This window comes from Leptodactylus fuscus, chromosome 9 (genome assembly GCF_031893055.1).
Source record: "Leptodactylus fuscus isolate aLepFus1 chromosome 9, aLepFus1.hap2, whole genome shotgun sequence".
Taxonomy (NCBI): Eukaryota; Metazoa; Chordata; class Amphibia; order Anura; family Leptodactylidae; genus Leptodactylus; species Leptodactylus fuscus.
This window is the reverse complement of record NC_134273.1, coordinates 76,049,904-76,074,720: the sequence shown is the minus strand read 5'-3', so window position 1 is coordinate 76,074,720 and position 24,817 is coordinate 76,049,904. Positions and strand designations below refer to the sequence as shown.

Here is a 24,817-nt window from a genome sequence, read left to right as displayed (position 1 = left end):
AGTACGAGTATTTTGAATACCGTAGTATTCCATCGAACACCTACTCACTCATCTCTACCCCTTACCAATCCTCGGTCAAGATGAAGTCTCGTCTGCACTGGCAGTGGTGGACCAGATATCTACCTTTGTATGAAAGACAAATACATTACCGTCCTTCCATCATCCAAAACTGGGGAATATGTTCTAAGAACTGGCCCAAGACAATTGAATATGACTGCACACACTAAGGCTCGGTTCACATCTACATGTGGTATTCCATTTGGGAAGTTCGCTTGGGGACCTCACGAATGGAAACCAATAGGTGTTAAAAAGCGGTTAGCTAAGACACCACACGGACCGCACCAAGTGGAAACCAAATGGACCCCATTATAGTCTACGGGGTCCATGTGGTTTCTTAGCTAACTGCTTTTTAATGAGGGGTCCCAAGCGGACTTCCCAAATGGAAGACCAAACACAGATGTGAAACAGGCCTTAGTCAACTGGATAAAACACTCAATAAGATGAAGTTTGTTGTCTTCATCTTGAGACTAAGAGTCCTGGTATCCAACTAAATGTAGACCCTGGTTAAGTTTTAGACTTTAAGGTCTACTGAACTTGAAAATTAAGTCTTCTCACCTCCAGGCAACTCATCCCGCAGAACTTGAAACACAGATCCATCTAGAAAGATGCCATTTGGACAGGATCTTGAGCCCAATTGGTCGGGAACCATCCATAGCTGGTTACAGATGCCAACCCAGTCATTGGACAGGATCTTGAGCCCAATTGGTTGGGAACCATGCATAGCTGGTTACAGATGACAACCCCGTCTTCCTATCAATAAGAAGCCAACTAATGGCTATTGGTCTCTTCAAATCATCTGAAGTAATCTAGAGGTCTGGATAAGTTAACCATCGATGAGATCTAACGTCTTGCTTTCCTAGAGGTGGAAACCCATTAGGAAAAGGTCACTTTGCTTGAGGAAGAGGTGAGCAGGTCCATGACAGTTGTGAACATTATCCTCATAAGGTTTACCTTCGATCCTAATCTCACTCTCTCACAATGCTTAGACCTAGACGAAGTCTCGGAAAGCTCCAATCTATGCCATGCAGTCAACATAAGACACCAATGTCATTACATATACAAACGTTAGCACAATTGTAATCATCAGATGTTCCTATCCCGTATTGTTATCCAGTGACAGTCGCAAATATGGTTATAACTACTGTCAATCAAGGCAGACAACAATCCCGAAATGGCTTCTCATTGTCTTGTAATGATTCTCGATCCATTACAGCTGGGCAAGTGAAGATTCTTCATATTCTTGAGCGCAATCAAGACCCGCTACGCCAGCCCCTCAAGCACAGATTCTGGGCTAAATAGCCATGTAATTAGTTACATTGTGGCACCGATCCCACCAGGCCGCTTACAGAGATGCTTATAATGTGAAAAAACACTAAATATGATAATCTATGACATATAGCGCTCCATGAACAAAGTACAGAGAACTGCTCAAAAACACTCACATTTATAACGCGTGATGGCGATGTAATCGGGAAAGACAGCAGGTTAGTGAGCAGGTTGCTTGCCCAAATTGTTTCTACTTGCCTGTAAATACAGGATGGCCAAGTTCTAGCTGGTTAAAATGATGAGAATCAGGTAATTGCAAATGCATAAAACGGCAACGAAAATCATTTACTGGAGGTATTAAAAACAAGTCACTTGGATTCCTCCAGCAATCGCAGAGTCAGTGCATATGCAAGGTACAACATTGCTCCGTGTAAGAGAGACACAGGACCCCTCTACTGAGACTGGTGGGAGTCCCAGTGGTGGACTCTCATATTGCAATCTTGGGAAACCCTTTAATTCCATAATTCTGGGTTTATAGGTCCAGTGAGAGACCCCGATAAGGGATTGCCGGTAATTCAATGAATTAGGGAGTTTATGTTTAAAGGGATTCTATCATTAAATCACATTTTTTCCTCAATCACACACAGGAATAGCCTTAAGAAAGTCTATTCTTCTCCTACCTTTAGATGTCTTCTCCGGGTTGCCGTTTTGTAGAAATACTGGTTGTCTGTATGCAAATGTTTTCACTCGCAGCACTGGGGACGGTCCTCAGCACTCAAACAGCACCGAGGGTGGTCCCCAATGCTGCGAGAGAAATCTCCAGCGCCGCCTCCATCTTCTTCTGGAACGCCCTTCTCCCTCTGTCTTCTTACATCCTGGGTTTCAATCTTCTAGGCCACGGGAAGAGCCGACTGCGCATGCCCGCGGTTACAAGAAAAATGGCCGCTTACAGAGTAAGTTGTGTAAGCAGCCATTTTCTTGTGGCCTGTGAGCATGCAAGTCCTTATGTGTAGAAGTTTGAACCCAGTTCTGGAAGAAGGCGCGCAGAGAGGCCGTTCCTGAAGATGTAAGCGGCGCTGGAGAGTTCTCTTGCGGAATTGACGACACCCCCAGTGCTGTTTGAGCACTGTGGACCGCCCCCAGTGCTGCGAGAGAACTCATTTGCATACCGACGAAAACTGGGATTTCTACCGAATGGCGGCGTCAAGAAGACATCTAAAGGTAGGAGAAGAGTAGCCTTTCTTAAGGCTATTCCTACGTGTGATCGAGAAAAAAAAATGTGATTTTAATGGTAGAATCCCTTTAATGGTTGCAAAAATTTTATTTTTTTAAAGTTTTTGCCTTGATACATGAAGTAAATAAATAACATTGTATCATTTATCATCCTACTTAGCGACAATGGAATCTCCCTGTAAATATAATCCACGTATGCGAGAGAGCGCTAATAATAGACAAAGGTGTGCGCTCGCCAGCAGGACCGGTTACCTGTGAAGCGCTCTGATGGGATCTTCGGCGATACTCTCGACAGACGCAGGCACATAATTGTACAAACACCGGACAGATGTCCGACATTTACAAGCAGCCTGAGACCGGCTAATGTATCACAGACCTGACATACCAAGATTTGCTGGCTTTGCATTTACGTTCTATAGAAACTATTCCACAAATTTCTGAGACGGAATTGTGGCGAATCAGCGATAATGTCCGACTCCTTATTTCCTACTTTATACCCCCGGGGTTGTGATTTGGAACAAATGGACACTCGTAACCCTGGTCCACATCTGGATTCCTAATTAAATTCATGGCACATTTGCTTTTAAGTGGCATGAGGATGGAGCCAAACATAAGTAAGGAAAGGACAAGGAGAAAGACCCAATTAGGGCGGAAAAATGCAGAACGTAAAATGCCAACTGACTCAGAATATACACGTAGGCACAAATTACCCTGAGGGTCGTATTAGGATATACGAGCTCTGTATAAGGAACTTGTATGGCTTCTGTATATAGATATATAGGCTCCATGCTCACTGCTGTGTGCACCATCAATGCTGTTTTTTGGCTTTGGTGCAAATTTAAAAAATTCTAAATTCGAAAATTCTAAATTCAACATTTTCCTGTGATTTTATGAAATTAGTGGGAAAACTGAGAATCCAATTTAGAGAAAATGACGCTAGGTTTACACTAGCCTTCGGGTTTCTGTCCTTCAGGTCCGCATGGGGATCCAAAAGACGGAAACCTTGTCTACTTAAGCAGAGGTTCAACGAGATTCCAAAGATTTTCGACTGAAATGAGTAGAGAGGAAAGTTCTCTCCCACATTAATTGAAATCTGGGACGGAGTGCTACCTTACAAGGAACTGGCAACTATGCTGTCACCCGATACCAGGGGTAGGTTAGGGTAAGTTAAATTTCCCAGATTGTTCGGCAGGACCCACCATACAAAACCTGCTGCTGTTATTCACTCTAATCGGACAGTTGGGCAGAATCTGAGGATGATCGGGCATGACGCTTTTTTTTTTTTTTTTTTTTTGGGCTAGCGTCCGCTTACTACTGAAGTGAATCGGGAGCAGGATTTGTTCCAGGGCACAGAAGGCTTCAGATCCTCAGAACATAACACATGAGCCTCCTTAGAGAGATGGGTTTATATGATCAAATGAAATAGTAGTAGGGGATGATCAGCTTTTCAAGATAACATGATTTGACCATCTTATGTGCATCTACGTGATTGTGTCTGTACAGGGTTTTGTTAGCATATCCTGATCTTGCATTGAATTTGTTTAAGAAGAAATTTGGAGTCCTTAAAAGTGTTTTACCACCTGGACATGGCATAGGGGATAACTTGGTGATTGGTGGGGGTCCAAGTGCTCAGTTTCTCTCCAGGTAAATGGGGAACTGACCACTTGGACCCCCACCAATCTGCAAGTTATCCCCTATCCCATGTCTAAATGGTTTTGTCCATAGTCTGAATGAAGCCAGTGGTTGGACTCCTCCATTCACTTTAATAGGAGTGTCGAGGATATGGAATGGAACCGTTCACGCCCCATTCTCCTGATCTGAGGTGACCCAAGTAGTCAGTCCTACGCCGATCTGCAGGTTATGGATATTAATATGAAGTTCCCTCCCCCCACAGTCCGCAGCGGTGTCGAGTCTCCTGACTTCAGTGGTTGCAGAGCTTCTGAGAACATCAGAATAAGCTCCAGGTCATTCCGATATTGACCTGAAACCCTCCTCCACCTACTCTTCCAAAGGAGATTCTGCAGCAGCTGGAACCTAACATGTACACGGCTCTACATGTTAGGCCTCCATAGCTGTATATGAAGATGAAGGCATGACAACAGCTGCGGTGCTTCTGGGTATTTACACGATCACCAGAATTCTTGAATCCCCCGATACATTGAGAATACAAGAATATATTTCAGATTACAACATTAAAATTGAAGCCCGGACGTGTTTTAATAAGATCTGCGACGACTTCTCATTCCCTGTCTAAATAGTGAGTGATGGCCATTTAGTGATACAGTCGTGCGTCTCCGCTCACCTCGACGGGGAATCTTCTGCCGTTGATGCTGTGTTCAGAGCCCGCTGATGCATTGCTTTGACCCCAGTGGAATTCCACTTTCTCTGCCTTAAACCTGCCTGGCAGCGCTGCCCCGCTGATGTAATAATCATCCTTCAGGAGAATGGCAACTGCAAAAGAAAGAAGGAAAACAAAAGCTTGTCACAAGGCGCACGCCACAAAACCATTCGAGCAAATTGACCTTTGTGGGGGACAGACTCGGAATAAGACGCATTATCACCAATGCACAGGATCTTATTGGTGATGGAGGACATTACTGTGTCTACATTCAGGATATAGGACCTACTCGCCTTTATGGATTAAGACCTTCCATTCATACTTCTCCTCAGTAACAGGGGCCCCATAATTTGGTCAGCCTGAACGAGAGTCCATCCTACCTACATAGAGTTACATAGTATGGTTGGAAAACAACATACGCCCATCAAGGTCAACCAAGGGCATGACCTTCTATACATCCCATAGACTTGCTATTGCTGTTTTGACCACCTCCTCCTTTTCATCTTACAGGAAACGTGTCATCAAACAACGACCTACAACGTGAAATTTATCTTTAGAATTTTTGTTATTTTTGTATTTAATCCTACAAAACTTTGCACGGAGCCTAAAGTAATCCATCACTTCCGGACTACTGGAGATGCACCATGGCAATGATCTAGAACAAACCCTACTGACTTCTATGGGAGCGATTTCAAGGCATAGTCAGTGACCTGGGCAGAGGTCATCATGTAGATAAGGGAGTCAATAAGATGTAGAATCTGAATTCAGTTACTGAACTATGTATACGTGATCGCTTTGGTCATCAGTCAGCCCGATGCAAAAAAATTTCCCATAGAAAACAAAGTCTTGGCATATTATTTGGTTTAGTGGTCATAGTGAGAACTGCAATATTCATTAGAATTTTTAGAAATATAAAATATTGGATTTTTTTCAGCCATAGATGACTCCAAGCCAGGATTAGACCACATAGGAGCAGTAAAATAAAAAATATTCTTGAACCCCCCACCCCATTGGCCATTCCCAGCCAAGTATGGCTGGTTGGCGGACTTGCATGAGAAGACCAAGCCAGGGGAAATGGGGACAGAAGCGAGTGGAGGAGTAAGTTGAGCGAGAGACGTGGAAGCTTTTTTAGTACATTGTCTATGATTGATGCTTTTAAAGCCCGAGCTTTGTGTGACTGATGTATTGAAATGCATAATGAGCTGTAACACCCCCACGCATTTCTTCCTTCTAACATCAGGTTAATAGAAGACAGCATCTGAGCCGAGGAAGAACACAAGAGTAAAACTAAACTTCCTGATCAATGGCGGAGCAAGACACTGCCGTACATCCCCGGACGGACTCCCCGATCACCAGATCAATACTATTCTGATAGTTGGCTTTGATTTGCAGCCTGGGATTCTTCTAACCATCAACACTGAACAAAACATGGTTGAAACAAAATGTCAATGAACAAAACCTGCGAAAAGATGAAATAATTCAGTATTACAAAAACGACAAAGGTGGTTGAAGAGGAGAAGAAGATCTGAATAGATAGTTGTACGAGAGCCAAATATTAAAAAACAAACAAAAAAAAAGTTAGCAAGACCAGTTCCTGGGGGATACGAGACACGTTGGAAAGTAAATCAGACTGGTAGCATTTGAAGCAAGAGGGCGCTAGAGAGTTTGTGAGTAACAACAGAATATACAGGGGCAAGAGAGGGACAAAGATAGAAAAAGATGCAAATAGACAACTCAAATATACAGGAAGAGGCGGGAAAGAAAGACATACATAGAGACAATGTGCTGGATGTTTGGTGGAAGAGGGATGATCAGCCGATCACAGGGTGACCTGTTTTTCTAGCATGGGTTGCTGTACAAACAGGAAGTCTCTCTCTGCTCCTGTAGATACTATTGAGAGTTACCAATGTCACCAATGTCCATCCCCTTCCATAAATCTGTGAAAATGCCTCCTTATTGTCCTCCTCTATCACAGTCAGGTCACAATACCCCTTCTTCAGTGTTATCAGCAGCAGTTGGTGCAGCTTCCAGGACCTTTGAGGACATCCTCCTCACAGTCTAAAGTGCTGGAAGGCGCACTCTAAAAGTTTTCCATAAACCAGATAGGGATAGGAGTATGGGCACTAGACACGGATGACAGTATCAGCCATAGCATACCTTGATTCTACTTGAGGTTAAGGCATCACGGGACGTCCCACAGCAAAAAAGTGCTGCGGGAAAAAAGGTGGCGGCAACGCATCGCGATTCTTTCCATAGCGCTTTGAACAGAAAGTTTGTTGAGTTTTCCTCTGCAGACTTTCTGTTACAATTATATCTATCGGGAAACTGCTGACATGATGTGATTTCCAAAACTGCACCAGTTTTGGAAACCGAGACGTCTCCACTAGAGATGAGCGGGTAGTACTCGATCGAGTAGGTATTTGATCGAATACTACGGTATTTGAAATACTTGTACTCAATCGAGTACCACTCGCTATTCGAATGTACAAGTTTGATGCAGAACCAGCATTGATTGGCTGAATGCTATACAGTCGACCAATCAACGCTGGTTCTTCTCCTACCTTTAGAAGTCTTCTCCGTGCAGCTTCCCCGTGGCGTCTTCTGGCTCTTCATTCACTCTGCCAGGCATTGGGCCTGGGCAGAGCCGACTGGGCATGTCCGCTTGTAGTGTAGGACATGCGCAGTCGGCTCTGCCCAGGCCCGATGCCTGGCAGAGTGAATTCAGCGGGGACGCTGCAAGGAGAAGACTTCTCGAAGGATCCAGCCCAACCCTCACTCGTGGACTTGGTAAGTATAATTTGATCGAACGTTGCCTACCCCTGAAACGAGCATTTTCCCCCCATAGACTATAATAGGGTTTGATATTCGATTCGAGTAGTCGAATATTGAGGGGCTACTCTGAACGAATATCGAACCTCGAACATTTTACTGCTCGCTCATCTCTAGTTATAACGTCTTGGGGAGAGGTAAATATTCGAGACTCCCCTGCTCTATTGCCCCTTCACCATTGTATGGGGAAACAAAATGATGTACCTATAGGGCCCTGCAACAATTTTAGTCACCAGAACCCCAATGTAGAGCGTTATCTTGTATTGTGACCCTGGCCGTAGCACTGGACCGCCGCTCTTTACATGTATTTTCTATTCTGACAAGAAATTCCCAAGATGCCGCTTACACAGAGGTTGCAGATAAATACTTTATTGTATTTCTATTCACCCAGAGCCCAATAAAAAAATGGAAAAAATATATTTTTACATGTACAAAATACAAACTCAAAATAAAAATCAAGTGACCCCGAAAATAAAAGGTGACTTTAGATATTTGCATTAAATGTGAACCCTGGGTGTGTGGCGCGGTGGCGGCGCGGTGTATCTGATAACTTGCAAGGCACAATGGGGATTTAATAGCATTGTATAAATAGTTCATTAGCTGGAAGTGATTAATCGGACCCTTGGAGGTCATTTTACTTGTAGCTGGATAAATAATTTAAGGAACCTCTGGAAGGATTTACAGTCTGAAATGTTCTGCTAATAGCCGGGTTACAGGATCTGGTTTTCGCGTTAAGTGTTCCAGGTATATCTGTCCGAGTTGCTTTATCGAGGAGTAAGCGAGGGCAATGTGAACACTATCCCAAGCCAGCTATGGATACACTATGTATATGGTTTGGGGAATGACATGCAGCTTTTGGGCCCCAATGCAAAATCCGTACCAAACTACTCCCAACTATAATGGATCATTTATAGTAAAGGTCTCCACATATTGGAAAGAGACACCTTATGGGCCACCTAAGGCGCCAAGGTCAATATAGAGGTCTGATAGATATAGGTCCAACCCCTGGAACCTGCACCTATCTGCAGACATGGTGTCCCAAATCTTCAACCACCCCATTCCAATTGGTGCCATGGTAAACTATATGGATGGGTTGAGCAGATCTTTCCATTCACATTTAGGTAAGGAGATCTCCATGATGTACGGTTATGGCAATTCATGCAGGGTACAGCGTCTAAGACGTAATATTAGATAATGGGACATTAGAAGGAACTAGTCATCTGCGACAAAAGGAGTTCTTGATGGATATTGATGACCATGATATCGAGTAGTGGGGGGGGGGGGGGGGGGAGGGTCGGGGTGCCAGAATTCTGGCATTAGGGTGCCTAAAAATTGGTGTCTCTCTTCTTAACCAAAGGGGATATGGCTTGATAGAAAAAGAGTGTAACTTAAAGGGATTGTCCAAGGCTCCATGTGGTTTGGACACAGATGACCCATCCACAAATGGGTGAAGAGTATCTGATCATTTGGGGTTTGATGCCTGGACCCTCTACAGATCAGCTTATTTGGCTACCAGGAGTTGTATACAGTGTATATGGCTGGACTAGAAGTGTAGTTCCCCCGCACCACCGCTATCAGGCGCATACTGTAGAGCTGCTTGCAGCCATATTAACTTCCGGTAGACAAATTGTTAGACTAGTATAGAGTCCAGGTGCCAGCCGCCCCTCCGATCAGGTATGGATGACCTATGCTAGTATCTCAAACATATGGGTTCATGGAAACCCCTCTACGATGCAACACTAAATTGCAAAAAATGCACCAAAATGGGGGCATTTACTTAAACTAAAAAAAATAGATGGAGTAAACTAGAATTAGACTGTCCAAAGATGAGCCAAACTGATGGCATCGGCCATTGTGATAAATCAGTATAAGCCCTCTACGTCTACGTCCGATAGGTCCCATGGCCTGGTTACCCCCCCTAGTGTCACTTCTAACTTTGCGCATAATTAATGGCTTAGAATACCCCCCTAAAGCCCATCGTATGGAGCAGAGAAGATCTATGGCGCCGTATGTCTGGAGGTGACGTCCTTCCTATATGTTATTTTTTAATCACAGCGCCGTCCATCACGAGCGAGCGAAGCGTCTGAGGCCTTGGAATGGTCCCACGTCTGGGTGCCAAGCCAAGAAGCCAGAATATTAAACACAGGATTTGGTGGTTTCAGACAATTTATAGACCCGGTGGCTTCGGTCCAGATCATTTTGTTTAGTTGTATATTAAATAAAAATTCTAGCTTTCCATTACTCACAGATAGGCGAGCTGTGATTTATGTGGCAGATGTAAGTGAATAATGGGGTGTATGGACAAAGAATGCAATCTGTGAAAATAGACAAAGTCGCGGCGTGGTAAACCGCCCCCGATCGCTCCACTTTAATCACTTTATACTTTAACCAAGTAGGTGTCACTTATCCTCTATACCGGAATATGGAAACCTACATCATTGCGATGACATTTCATTAAAAAGTGCATTATATTATTAACTTAGGTTTAACCTTTAATATTATGCTGGACCTCTTCACTATGGTTGTTAAATGCGGTGTAGTACTTCATTGTGACCAGTAGATGTCCCCACTACAACTGTTACTTATTGCCGCACATGTAGGATGTGTTATATGGTGGGTTTATGTAAAAAAGGTAAAATCAATGGCAAAACCCCGAAAATCGACATCACACAAAGGAGTTTATGAATTTATAGCTTAGCAAAAGGCTAGTAAAAGGGTTTTGTGGCTATAAAAGTACAATATAGAGACATATCCTTTTAGTTCTGGATACAGTTGCATGCAAGGTTAGCAATGCAGTGTGTGCATGTTAGATGGCTGCATGTGAACATAACTCTGCCATGGCCAATGACCCTGCCATTGAACATAATAACACTATCTTATTGGTTAGTGCATAAGGGCAGGGATTGATCCGCAAGTGTCATCTGACCCGACAGAGAATCGAGCAGGTAGAAGACAGTGCCATTCTCCGTGTAGTGGCTTAACTGAGTCACTGCAGTTTATTGATGAGAGATGATCTGCAGTACCGAGTCTGACCACTACACAGAAAACGGCGCTATCCGCTTCCTGTTCCATTTTCTGATGATCAATCTATAGATTGTGGTGTTTGACCTCCCCTACGATATGCTATTGACCTTTCATTAGCTATATATAAACATCTGCATCCTAAAAATGAAACTAATTGCTATAAAGATATAAATTCTATTCTAATATTATAGGTGAAGAATTCACACAATTCCAAACGATCAGCCGTCCATAATGTATTGGATATAGGCGTCTGCGGGGTGCTATTCCCGAGAACACCTTACTAAGCAGAGGTTATAAATGGCCTGTGAGCCTCACACTTAGACACAATTTTTCCATCAATTATTCATTGTAAGTTCGGGGGAATCGCTGGGAGAAGTGTCACCTGTTTTGCCGGTGTTTTTCATCCACGTCTTGTTAGAAGACTCGTTGTCGAATCCGTCCAGTATCAGCTCCTGGAACTCATCCCTAATTTTGGCAGTGTAATCCACAATGTCTATGGGGGACTGGTGAAGGCCTTTACAGTCCGGACTGGTCAGTACCCAGTTGTCAGGTCCGTATACACCTGGAAAAATAAAAAGGTACGCATTAAAATATAGCAAAGCTATAGAGTGGATATCACCATTCACATAACTCATGGTAGGTGGTGAATAACAAGGCTGAAGGGCTGATAACAGGGTGCAATAGAGTGTATACTAGTACCTAGCAAACCTAGTGTTCAAGTACAGGGGAAAAAAAAAAATCCACACTGACTGCAGTTACACGCTTAGGACACCGGGGGCGCCGAATTAAAACGTTGCAAAGGAAAAGTGGTGCAATTGACATGCACTGTATTACTACATATGTGTAGGCAACCTTCAGCACTCCAGCTGTTGTACAACTACAACTCCCAGCATGCATACTCGCTCTGCTGTTCTTGGAACTCTCATAGAACAAATGGAGCATGTTGGGAGTTGTAGTTTAATAGTCGCTGGAGTGGTGAAGTTTGCTGACCCCTGAAAGTAGTGGTACGGTTTCTGTGTTGGTATATGGAGTCGTATAGGACAGGCAATGCTCCATGGGAAAGGTATGCAGATTAGCTGGACTTGAAAGTTGGACCTCCAGTGCCATCTAGTGGAGGTAGCTACCATATAGTCAATGTCTGACCCATAAACATAAACTTATAAGCCAAAGCAGGAGGAAGAGAGGCCCATCTGTAGACAGCTGTTTCGGGGTTCTTCCCTCTAAGCAGGTAGCTTTGCCCTAGGTGTTGATGGTACTTAGGTCTCTTTGCAGAGACTGCTACACCAATGGTAAACCGTGCACCACCACCACTAGGATCGCTCCCTTGGACTACTCACTCGAATTGTGATTATATCATAGTACTAAATAGAACATAGACTAGATCCATCAACAGCAACTTGTTAACCGTTTCAACATTGCAAATAAAGCATCCAAACATGAGAAAGCTTTGAGATTTTGCCTTGCGCTCTGTAGACAGGGCAGGTTCATGGATAGGATGTTGTAGTTTATATTTATCTGGAGAGTAGCCAAAGCAAAGAATTGTAGCAAGTGCCGTATTGTTTGCCAACACAATGTAAATACGCTGTTTTGCATCCTGCCAGACCGCACTTCAAAGCGTATAAAGACAGTGCAAGAGTACAAGGACCTGTGTCCTCAAATTACTGAGAGGGAGAAGGAGAAAAGCAGGAATAACAATGCACTGAAAGCAGGAGGCAGAGACAGCGGGTGACGGGAGGCGAGACAGTGCTTATAGTAAGAGGATGCTGGAAAGTCTGCAAATGGGCAAACCTTGTACGCCGGGTAATTAACTGTAATTAATATGTAATGGCCCTTTAGTTTGGCATAAATAAAATTTACAAAAAAAAAAAAAAAATTGTGTATTTTACTAGTCATTTTTTCACATGACACAGCAGGAGGCATTCATATTACCACTATGAAATTTTTGCTATGGGCTATTCCCACGTTGCATAGTGCTAGGCCATGCCAATGTTCTACAAAACTTGGAGATCTGACCTCTGGGATGCCCAATGATCTTGCAAATGAATTGACCAAAGAGCTGAGCAGTTCCTTCGCCAGTCTTCCCAGCCCAATTCACTTGTAGGTTAAGACTGAAAGCAGAGGCGTAACTACCATAGAGGCAGCGGAGGCACTTGCCACAGGGCCCGGGCCATTAGGAGGCCCGGTGACAGGGGCCACTATTGGGGATAATACTGTGTTCAGGGGCCACTATTGGGGATAATACTGTGTGCAGGGGCCACTAAGGGACATAATATTGTGTGCAGGGGCCACTAATGGATATAATACTGTGTGCAGGGGCCACTAATGGATATAATACTGTGTGCAGGGGCCACTATGGGGTATAATACTGTGTGCAGGGGCCACTATGGTGCATAATACTGTGTGCAGGGGCCACTATGAGACATAATACTATGAGCAGGGGCCACTATGGGGGATAATACTGTGTGCATGGGACACTATGGGGGATAATACTGTGTGCAGGGGCCACTATGGGGGATAATACTGTGTGCAGGGGCCACTATGGGGGATAATACTGTGTGCAGGAGCCACTGTGGGACATAATACTGTGTACTGGGGCCACTATGGGGCATAATAATACTGTGTACTGGGGCCACTATGGGGCATAATAATACTGTGTGCAGGGGCCACTATGGGGTATAATACTGTGTGCAGGGGCCACTATGGGGTATAATACTGTTTACAGGGGCCACTATGGGACATAATACTGTGTACTGGGGCCACTATGGGACATAATACTGTGTACTGGGGCCACTATGGGACATAATACTGTGTGCAGGGGACACTAAGGGACATAATAATACTGTGTGCAGGGGCCACTATGGGGTATAATACTGTGTGCAGGGGCCACTATGGTGCATAATACTGTGTACAGGGGACACTATGGGACATAATACTGTGTGCAGGGGACACTAAGGGACATAATAATACTGTGTGCAGGGGCCACTATGGGGCATAATACTGTGTACTGGGGCCACTATGGGACATAATACTGTGTGCAGGGGCCACTAATGGACATAATACTGTGTGGAGGGGCCACTAATGGACATAATACTGTGTGCAGGGCTTATTAAGGAAGATAATATAGTGCGGAGGAGGGGTCGGTCGAGGTCTTCGGCGTCGGTTGGGGGGGGGGAGGGGGGGCATGCCAAAAGTTTGCCACGGGGCCCCGCCATTCCTAGTTACGCCACTGACTGAAAGGGTACAATTCCGAAATTCTCAGGATTGGAGGGAGCCCCAGAAGAGAGGGCCCCACTAACTATAAAGTGATGGAATATCTTTATGATATGAACACACTTTTTGAGATGGGAATACCCTTTTAATCTAAGTAAGATGGGATTAAAGGGAAGAAAGCCAACGACAACCAATATGGCCACCATTAAATGTGGATAGAGAAGACCAACTTGCAGGACTTCTCGCATTTCTCAAGCAGAATGGGGGACGGTATTCCCAAATGTAAACCAAGCGGAGGTGTCATCTCAGCCCAAGTCTATTCAAGGGTTCAGATAAAACAGGACATATACTTTTTGATGGACCATTCACAGTCGGCCAAAAAGTATCTCCATAGACTTCTTGAGAGTGACCATCACAAGCCATTTTTTTATCGTTTGAGTGAATAGCGTTCTAAATTATCTAACTAAAAGAAATCCAAGGTTTTAAAGCTCGACAACAGAAGAAAAACCATTGAGTCACTGGGAAGAGCAATATTCGGTATGTAAGAACATCCATTATGTACGGTATAGAGAGCAGAGGATATAGAACAAAGAAAACACTAGGCCTTGAGGGTACGAAGTCTACCCGCCTCTTGATGGAGCGTACTGTAAGAGACAATGCGTATATGTATCTTGAGCTGTAGAACAGAATGTAATGGAGAAGACATAGGAGTTCATAAGGGATCAAGAGGGTCAAGAGAAAAAAGCTGCAGCTAAGTGAAGGACATCTCCACCCATAGCACACCGTTCAGCCTTCCTACAGAATATGAAGTATGCAGCATTAGCACCAGAGACAATTCAGTCCTCCTTTATAAGTGGTTTTATTTTGACAGCACATCAAGTCCTTATATCTGCAAGAAAACTTTCAAGTCAACGCTACGCTCACAAAAGAGCAATCTTATGGATTTTGGTTTTCAAGAGGTTTTGCATTCATTTAATGGCGCCCCTGTACAGGGCTTTACAAGGACGGAAAAATCTTGCTAGAATGTTTCCATCAAGGTAAAGTGATAAAGCTTACAGGGTAAGTGTTATAGTCCCTTAGAACAGGTTAGTGACAACTATAGAGCCCAAGTGTCTTCACTATGAATTGCCAGGATGTAGATATAGAGGTTGCCAAAAGGCAGGAGACCATCGATAAATGTATTGGACATACTGAGAGTTGGGACATCTCCATAGGCATAGGACGGGTATCTGATCCTGCCAAAATTCTATTAGATAATGTAATGTGTATGACGACTAGGGTTGCCATACACATTATGGATAGAATATGCAAATCTGTCTTCCATGATGAAATTAGGAAGTCAGCTGCTGCCTCAGTGTTGCAAACCAATAGAGGGCGCTCACTAATGAGCTCACTAGTGAGCGCCCTCTATTGGTTTGCAACACTGAGGCAGCAGCTGACTTCCTAATTACATCATAGAAGACAGATTTGCATATTCTTCCCATGGTCCCTTGCACAGTGGAGTGCTAAAGGCTTAATAAGTCTCCACACACCTATATGGTGGTCTCTCCCCAAGGAGTGACAATATCCCCTTAACCCATACACATTATCTAATAGAATTATGGCAGGATCACCTCTCCCTCCTATGCATATTGTGATGTCCCATCTCTCAGTTGGATTTCAGTATGTCCAATACATTTATCGATTGTCCCCCTGCCTTTTGGCAACCTCTATATCTACATACTGGCAATGCATAGGCTCTAAAGTTGTCACTAACCTGTTCTATTCCCAATTCTCAATGGATTTCAATATGTCCAATCTTCTTTTTTTACTGAAAGATAGGCCAATGCTAGAAGTGTCTAGCAGCAGTTTATACTCTTCTCTCCAATGCAAACACATGCACACTCAGCCAAGCATGTATGTGTATAGGGGACTACAGGAAAGAGAGTCTGGATGACAAAGGGGTTACCCAGTTTTTTTAAAAAATATGGGCAACTGGATGCACCAGAACAACATACTTTGTAATCTATATCCTGTTTAACTTCAGCCTTGTTTATCGGATTTATTTTCAGCCCATCAACTATGGCTGTGCCATTTCCAAGCTCACCACCCCTCCCTGTGAGCAGTTCAGCCAGCAAACAAAAAAATCACAACAGCACATGACCTCCTTGCTCCTTGAAGTCTCCCTTGGGAATGATTTATTGCATACTCAGATATGCCCATGGGATATCCCCACCAATCCACTGCCTGTATTTAACAGTGATATAAGGAGCGGCAAGTAAAGTAAAGCCAAGCAAAGGATACAAAAGGGGACAGTGAATATTTAGTACGGTTGTGGATGTATTTGTAGGTAATTTTTGGAAGACTGATTACCCGCTTAAGCATAGAGCCAATTCAATAGCGGGTGGGATGGAGGAGGGAGGGAGGGAGTAAGGGAGGGGGCGGCAGTACACCTTTATTAATGTACATTCAAAAGGGAATATTACCCAAATTATAAGTTTCGTGTCAGCTGCTATCCGAGAGCAGATTATTTAACCGCCGAGCCTACCGACCCCAGTCTCTGAGTAATTGAAGAGTTTCTTTGAGACCAAGTTCCCGCATGTATTATATACACTGAATAAGTGTCCTAAAGAGCCCTATGAAAGACGAGGAAAAGTTAATTAAATAACAGCATGTTAATTCAATCCCTACATTCAGCATTTCAAGGCTATTAAGTATTAAGTTAACTTACAGAAGGGAAAATTAATTGTATCCAATAAAAAAGGAACTTCTATTATGTAAAATGCTACATATTCGGGTTAATTGTTTTATGATTAATTTGGGTAAATTGGAATATATTTTTATTGTTACGGCAACAGATAGCTTAAATATTGAAGATTTAATTGTGATAAGTTTATGAAATGGAATAAAAGTTTGTTTGCAGGGGTGTATCTACGATAGAAGTCACCCAAAACACTGCTATAGGTCATTACATAGAGAGGGGACAAGATTTGGATACTTTGTGGCGAAAATCTGTGCAGGATGCTCCGCCCCTGAGGAACTAAACTGGTGTTACTGGTTTAATAACCCTTCACCCTAGTGACAGACTCCTTGTAAAATTTATAAGACCATCCTTTTTTTCTTCAGGCGTGAAGAACAGGAACCAGAGGTTCGTGGTGGAGTGAAGATCTGCGCTCACTGGTGATGGAATGATACAGGAACCAGAATATCCAATAAGGAATATTTTTATTGAGGAAGATAAAACAGCACAACGGCCAACCCAGGTACTTTCTCAAGTGCAAGTGTGCGGGTCACGTCGGGCCAAATGCAGGTCGATGGATTATTTTAACGCTATTCCTTTTCGAAAACTACAAAACCAAATGTTCCAAGTGGAAAAAACAAACAAACTAGATTTAATGTGCTTTTCACACCGTTCCTATACAATCAATTGAACGGTTGACACATATTAGTGAATGGAGAAAAAAAATCTCGCTGCGCTCTCAAGCAGATAATGCAAGATTACATTTATGGAATTCATTGGTATCAAAATAGATAAGTGAAACTAATGCACATGAAAAGTGTGGACAGTCCCGAAATTAAAACGCGCCTTCCAATGTAATAGGGATGAGTAGGCTGTCGCCGAGGTTAATCATTTCTTTAACAATTTTATTTTTAACTCATGTGGTTGTCAAGTGTAGAGACTCAGAACAAGACAAGAGTATAAAATAGAAGAATATTGAAGACCAGCTCCAAAGGATGCATGGTGTTAGGTGTTGTGGAGGCTCCGCAGGGGCGGGGCATGCTATGGGTTGTCTGTCCTGTATTCCTTGAAGCCCTATCCCAGGACTGTTCTATATTAAAGTTATTTCCAAATTTTTTGTTTTTCTTAGAAATGTTACACTTTATAGCAACTATGTAGACCAATAGATTAGAGTGGACCTTCCCTTTAGGTGTATATATACTGTAGATAAGAGAAAGTTGTGAGATCCTGAGCACCAACACAAAAAAATCAGCAAAATATGAATACAATAAGTTATATAGAAGTGTGGTATAACCAGAAGCGTCGTATGTACGTTCAGAGTGTAAGACGAGTAATGCATTAAATCCCACAGCCCTATAGACTTCATGGGAACCAATTAATAAGCGGGAGACAGTCTCTTCCAGCTGTATATTTCATTGCGCTTCTGTAAATGCGAGTATTAATAATGCATAAAGCACATTAAGAGCATTGTTTGTGTGTAAATAGTCTCTTGGAGCTTCACCACACCAGTCCACGCGCTGGTCAATTTTGCTGCCCGGGTCCTACAAAAAGAGCACAATGTAACGCTGATTGGAACCCAAGATCGACGAGAGCGTGACCTTGACACGTCCAGAGCTGCTGTGCACTAAAAGGATTCAGAGAGGTGAAAAAATGAAGATGAAACGTCACATTTTGGTGCCTTAGGACATCTCTGATTGAACATAGCAGGGAGGGAATCTAATTGTGCCGCAGAGCCGGGCTGGAGTCGCTCAGGGTTGGTGGTTGCGATGAGCTGCTTGATACAATTACCAACAATTACATCACTTATGAGAAGCCTGAAGTCTCAATCAAATGCTGCACACTATATAAAAATCTATACCAATTGTCCACTCTATAAAAGCAGAACATGTAGCGGGTGACATATAACAATGCACATAGATGGCACCGAAACAGAATTTCATTAAAGGGTTTGTCCATTGAATGGTTTGCTGATAAATTGATGATAGGATTTCCTGCAGTTTGGATTCCTAGTGATCTGACATAATCTGCAGGGAAAACAGAGTAGCAGGAGATTAGTTCCCCTACGGGTGAGATTGAGTATTACAACATGTCCATCAAAATCAAGGGACTGTCCACCTAATGTTAAGTTAGGTAAGGGGCTTACGTGTAGTAAAGTAATCTTAAACTGTTGCAAAACTACAGCTCACGGTTTGCTGGGACTTAGCAAAGATGAGGAGCTGTTGAGATTATCATGACATTGCCTCAATATCAATCTGAATGCAAGATTCATCTTGGAAGGGACTGTATTGGATTGAATAGAAGTAAACTGCAATACCATATACCACCAATGCTGGCGCTGTTCATGGGGGAAAACCTTATTGTCTAATCTCAGGTGACAGCTTTAGGCCCGATTCACATCTGAATTGTGGATTCCACTCCCCGAATGGAAACCTATATGCATAGAAAACATGTGGACTACATAGACTATAATAGGGTTCGTGTGGTTTCCGCAAAAGTCCAACAAGGACCAGTGGACCCCATCATAGTCTATGGGTTTGCATTCTAAATGGACAAGGGCTCCAACTTTTGGGTCCCCATGCGATTTCCCAAAGAAAAGCCATCGGAGCCCAAAGCCTGCACATAGCGCGAGATCTCTGATCCCTGACAGATGGGCAAATATTCCCTTTATTGTTTAAGTTATAACTTTCCACCAGGCCAGCCTTCGCTATAAAGGAACCCTAACAATGCAATCTAATGAATGCAAACCCGAGCGGCGCCTCTAGGTTCCAGCCCACGAAGGGTTAAGAGACTTGATTTCATGCTCTCGATCTGCTTACCCAGGTCCCGGTCGCCCCCACTTGGACAAATAACACCCCGTACAGCAAATCGTGGAGCAGCACTGTATTAAATTAGTCGTTACTGAGCCAAATCATATTGATCGGATTGGGCGCATACAGCCTCCAGAGCTTAATTCATAATTTAATCTCATGAATAGATCTAGTGATGCAGAAAAAAAACAAAATGCTAAATGATTGTATTATGCACAGTGCAGTATGTAGCGTTCATGGTAGGACAGCCAGCTAAATAAACACAGGATTTATCACGCACGAGCCGCCCCGGCTAAGGGGGCCACGGGTGCTTTGCCATCACACGGTGACTTTCCCATTTCCTGCCTTTTCTGCACGGTTTTTTTTCTCGTACCTCTTCTAAATTAAATTCTCTTACTGTTATCATGACTCAATGACATGAAGCAGAGAGCAGCACAACATCCGCGCACAGACGCAAAGCGTGTTATTTACCGGAGTCTGATAACTGCAAATGGGGACGGTGCTGGAGGAGATCGGGTCAGACAGACACCCCAGGGAACGCAGGAAAAAAGTCACAGTTGTAATTCTCAGTATAGAGAGCCTTTAAGATGGGATATATACTCGGGGGATTGTTATACGAAGCGGTGCGGGGTACAGGTTTCATGGTTATGTATACGATTTGGAAATTCAAGGTAAATAGAGACTGGTTTTAGGAACCTCGTCTACTTATAATGGAGAACTGTTTCTGTGGAGGACCGGCCCTGTCCTATAATACACAGACAACACAGGACTGAAATGGGCATTGTGCAAGGTTAGCAGGTTTGCAGTGGAAATTAGTCTTCAAATCCGTGGCGGATTCTGTCCAAATTCTGCAATAGGACGTTAAAAAAATATGCGATCCCTACTCCCACAGATCAAGACTCCTTGCTGATTAGGTCCATTCATCTGGAAAGAAGGCAGCTTTAGGCTATGTTCACACGGCAGAATTTGCATTCCGTGTGTGAACATTATGCGCGACTAGGTGCCGATGCAGTGCACGCATCCCGTTGCCGCATTTCGCTCCACATTAGGATCAAATGAATGGGCCTAATTGAGAGGGAGTCTCGCACTGCGGACACAGCTGCCGATTCAGCTGTGGAATCCACGACAAGAAGGGCCATCTCGCTTCTTTTTTCCCCCTACTAGGTAGCGGAAGAAACAAGCGAGTGGCTCCCATTGAAGTCAATGGGAGCCGGTATTGGCAGCAGATTTTGAGGCAGATTCCGCGCCAAAATCTGCTGCTAAAAAAGCAGTGTGGACTGACCCTAAGATTGTCTTAATTTTTTTAATTTTATTTAACCCATGATTACCAGCTAATATTATCAGGCGTAGTCACATTTACTCACCGCCAGTCAAGGCAGTGGCTCATCTAGGAGGGTCTTGAACCGGCACATGCCTTTATCACATCTAGACATGGAATATAAACAAACAGTTTCATGACCCCCTTAAAGAGAACCAGTCGTCATATCTGAAAACCCCAATGACATACATCATCTGATCGGCACAGTCACCCTGAGCATATTGGAGTTTTGGTTTATCCCAACCTGTTTAGCTATTCCAAAGATATAAGCCCTTGAGTGTTGATGCAAATTAGGTCTAGCAGCCAAATGGGCAGTAACACTGTACTTACTCTAGGGGGGTGGGGTCTCTGCGTTCTGTAGGTCACACAATGTTACCACCCACTTGACTAGTATAATGTATCAACACTAGCAGAGCTTATATCTTCGGAATGGCTGACCAGATTTAGATAGTCAAAACACCAAATTGCTCAGGAAGACTGGGTCTATCAGGTGATGTATGTCATTGGGAAGAGGGAAGGAAAAATAACCAGTTAACTATGTCTAGAAATATATAAAGACACAGACAACACATGTAAGGATTGGAATATAAGAACTTTTTTCAAGCAAGAACAAATAAAATTCACAAAATCTAGTAAATATTAAATAATTGGCGCCACTAATGAAACACACATACGCTTCGCCATTTTAATTCCACGTCTCACGGTTTAATAAATGGAAAGTTTTCCTCCATTTTACCGCATCGTCCCCACTGACTCCACCAATAGCAAACAAAAATACAATACTGTACAGTGTCGGGAATATTACAGGAATAGGATTTGACAAAATTGGCGAGGAATGTAATAGTGAAATTGATTAACAGAGAAAGCTAAAATTATTCTTGCAAATATTGGCCAGACGTGTAATAATTGCTATTGAATTCCCCGGGGAAATTAAGAGAGAAATTGAAAATAAGGTTTCCTGGTAGCACAAGGCGCAAATGGTACTTGGAAGTATATTGTTCATTTCAACAAGTGGTTTAATTTGTCTTGGATGTGCCACGGGCCGTGAATCACAACCTCATGTTTATGGATACACATTTAGGTTTGTAAAATACACAAAAATCCTAAAAATGACTCTGCATAAACCTTGCATTTAGCTTCCAACTAAGTATAGAGGTTGGTCATGCAGATACTATGGGGCCCTTGTTGAGAGAGGTCCCAGCACTGAACCAATTCCCACCAATCGGGACGTCGGACTGGAGAGGACACCGGGTGGAGCACATGGCTTATGGTCTTAGGAGTCATCTGAGTTTTCCTATATGGCCATATGACTTCTATGTAGACCCCATGCACTTTTTGGAGACAACTAGTGGTCCAATCCATCCATTCATCCCAACACTATACCTTCCACCCCAATACACAAACCACTGCCCGACAGCTTCTCTACCCTAAGAACAATAGGATTGGACGTGTTGAAATCAAACAGCCCGATACTTCCTTCCTCCAATGTCTACCATTAGGATACCCCCGTACATAGTAGATGGTCGACCACTACTGTCAATATTGATGGGGTTAGCGTAGACCAGTCGATTGGGCTACCATAATTCTAATAAATAGGGGTACCTTAGATACTCAAGGGATATGTTAAAAATATATACAGACATTCATCAAAGATATGGACTCTCTGCTGGATGCGGAGTGATATACACAGTCCAGTCATATTAATGTGAGCACCACCTACTTTTGACGACAGTGTTAAATAACCACTCGCAGGCGGCACGTGTCATCAGCCATCTTTGTGCACTCATCATTGTGGAAGATACGATGGACCAACACAAGTATGCATCTATCCTTGTGGACCATGTTCACCCCTACATGTGAAATGATGATGGCATCTACCAGCAGGACAATGCAACGTGTCATAAAGCTTGCAGTGTACGTGCGTGGTTCAAGGAGCACCAGGATGAGTTTACCATACTGCCTTGGCCAGCAAATTTCCTGGACTTGAACCCAATCGAGAATCTGTGGGACCACCTGGATCGGGTTGTTCACGCCATGGATGCTCAACCGCGTAACCTAACGCAGCTGGCCACGGCACTGGAGTCGGCATGGCTCAACATCCCAGTGACATTATCACAACATCCCCTCTCTTCCTGCACGTCTCGCAGCGGTCCGCTCTGCCAAAGGTGATTATTCTGGATTTTGACAGGTGGTCACATTAATATGACTGGACTGTGTATGAGCCCATATATGACCCTGTGATTATTTACACCATTGATCAGTGGTAAGGGTGAAGGCACTTGTGCATCAACACAGTAACAGCTACTATATAGGAAAGACTATATGTCATGGAAGCCAATTTCTTAGGGTTTCCACATATTTCAAAGGCAACAACAGGTCGGGCAGAAATCTCATAACATAGGACATCTTACATAAGGAATATATGTAACGGAGCACTGAGACCGCCTCCAGAGCACTTGCAAGCTGATTTGCATATCCATAAATAGATGATGAGCCCTGTACTGCCTCCATAGGACACTTGGCTGTCATTTTGGATCACACATGCTTTAAATCCAAATACATGGTGCATTTAACCACTGAGCCACCACATTGCATTGCCCCCAGCAATGAGCTAATAAATGGCGCCGTCCTCTCAATTATCCCCTGTTTGTTATTTGATAGCACCTCGCACCTGGGAATACAAAACCGGTGTAACATTACTGACATGTGTAATGAATTAATCCGTAGTGATCTCCTACCGGAGGTCACACAGATACCTTTTGATGTGGAATCGTCCATGGTTGAAACAAAAAGGCTCGTCTGATACGAGTGCGGATTTTTTTTTTTTTTTCTCAAATAAAACAAAACGCTGGTCAAAGTGTTTCATTATTCAGAGAACAATGATCTGCTTTGAAATCTGGCAGCCCTGCAGAGGAAGGTGTACAATGGAGGCGCCCAATGGGATCCGCCGTCAGCACAATGTAATGCCTTTGAGTGCACATCTAGAAAGAGACCATTGCAGATACACAATGTTAGGTAGCAAAGGTTCCCTCTGAAAGGACCTCATTACAAACACACGGACATTCAGATTATTGCGGCAAAGCCCTAGAAACCTTCAATAGAAAACAAACATAATATACTAATAACAATTAACGTCCATTGTAATATTATGCACGAAAATGGCTACTAAATGGCGGCAACAAGGTTGCTTTAGAACAAGGTGCCCTCATGTCGGAGGAAGGTAACCAATGGCCATCCATTTAAAGGGAACCCGTTACTACGTCCACCAACTCCAACTCTTTGCATCCTGTACTAGCCGCCCCTCTACCGTTTTTGACACCGTTGGAATTTTTTCTCTAGCCTCAACCATTCCGAAACAACCAATGCAGTTAGTTTCAGCACACTTATGCAGTCAAGTGGGCGGTTCTTGTCTATCTGCTGCAGCCTTGGACCACCCATCTGACAAGAGAGAGTATAATTGTGCTGAAATTAACAGAAATGATTGCTCGGGAACAGACAGGGCAACAAAAACATTTCCAGTGGAGGGCACCTATGGAAAGGTGCAATGAGTTGGAGGGGTCTTCTTTAAGCCACCCCTACAGCATCATACACAAAAGGTTTCTTAAGATGTCCAAGGCAATATCTAGGATGTCTAGAAGTCTATGGCAGTGTAAAGGAAAAAGATAAGTTATAAAGTCACGCAGACTACCTGTGAAGAGTCATGTGGGCGGTCCTGCTCTCCTGATATCGCTGGAGGTGGCATGACATATACTTGTGTGGGTCAATCAAGCAGGAATGGCTCAACACAATAGTGAACCGGGCCACCTACATGACTCTTCACAGGTAGCATGCACCACCCACATGACTCTTCACGGGTAGCATGCACCACCTACATGACTCGTCACAGGTAGCATGCACCACCCACATGACTCTTCACAGGTAGCATGCACCACCCACATGACTCTTCACAGGTAGCATGCACCACCTACATGACTCGTCACAGGTAGCATGAACCACCCACATGACTCTTCACA

The 24,817-nt window shown here is 43.6% G+C and overlaps 1 protein-coding gene across 1 annotated transcript in view; it reads right to left on the bottom strand.

Moving 5' to 3' along the window:
• Positions 1-24,817, bottom strand: part of PTPRG (protein tyrosine phosphatase receptor type G) — a 361,431-nt gene that overhangs the window by 178,750 nt on the left and 157,864 nt on the right. The window contains exons 3-4 of the mRNA XM_075287326.1: positions 11,133-11,312; positions 4,862-5,010 (exon numbers count right to left, since the gene is read on the bottom strand). Coding sequence (XP_075143427.1) covers positions 4,862-5,010; positions 11,133-11,312 — 329 coding nt within the window. The remainder of the gene's footprint in view (positions 1-4,861; positions 5,011-11,132; positions 11,313-24,817) is intronic.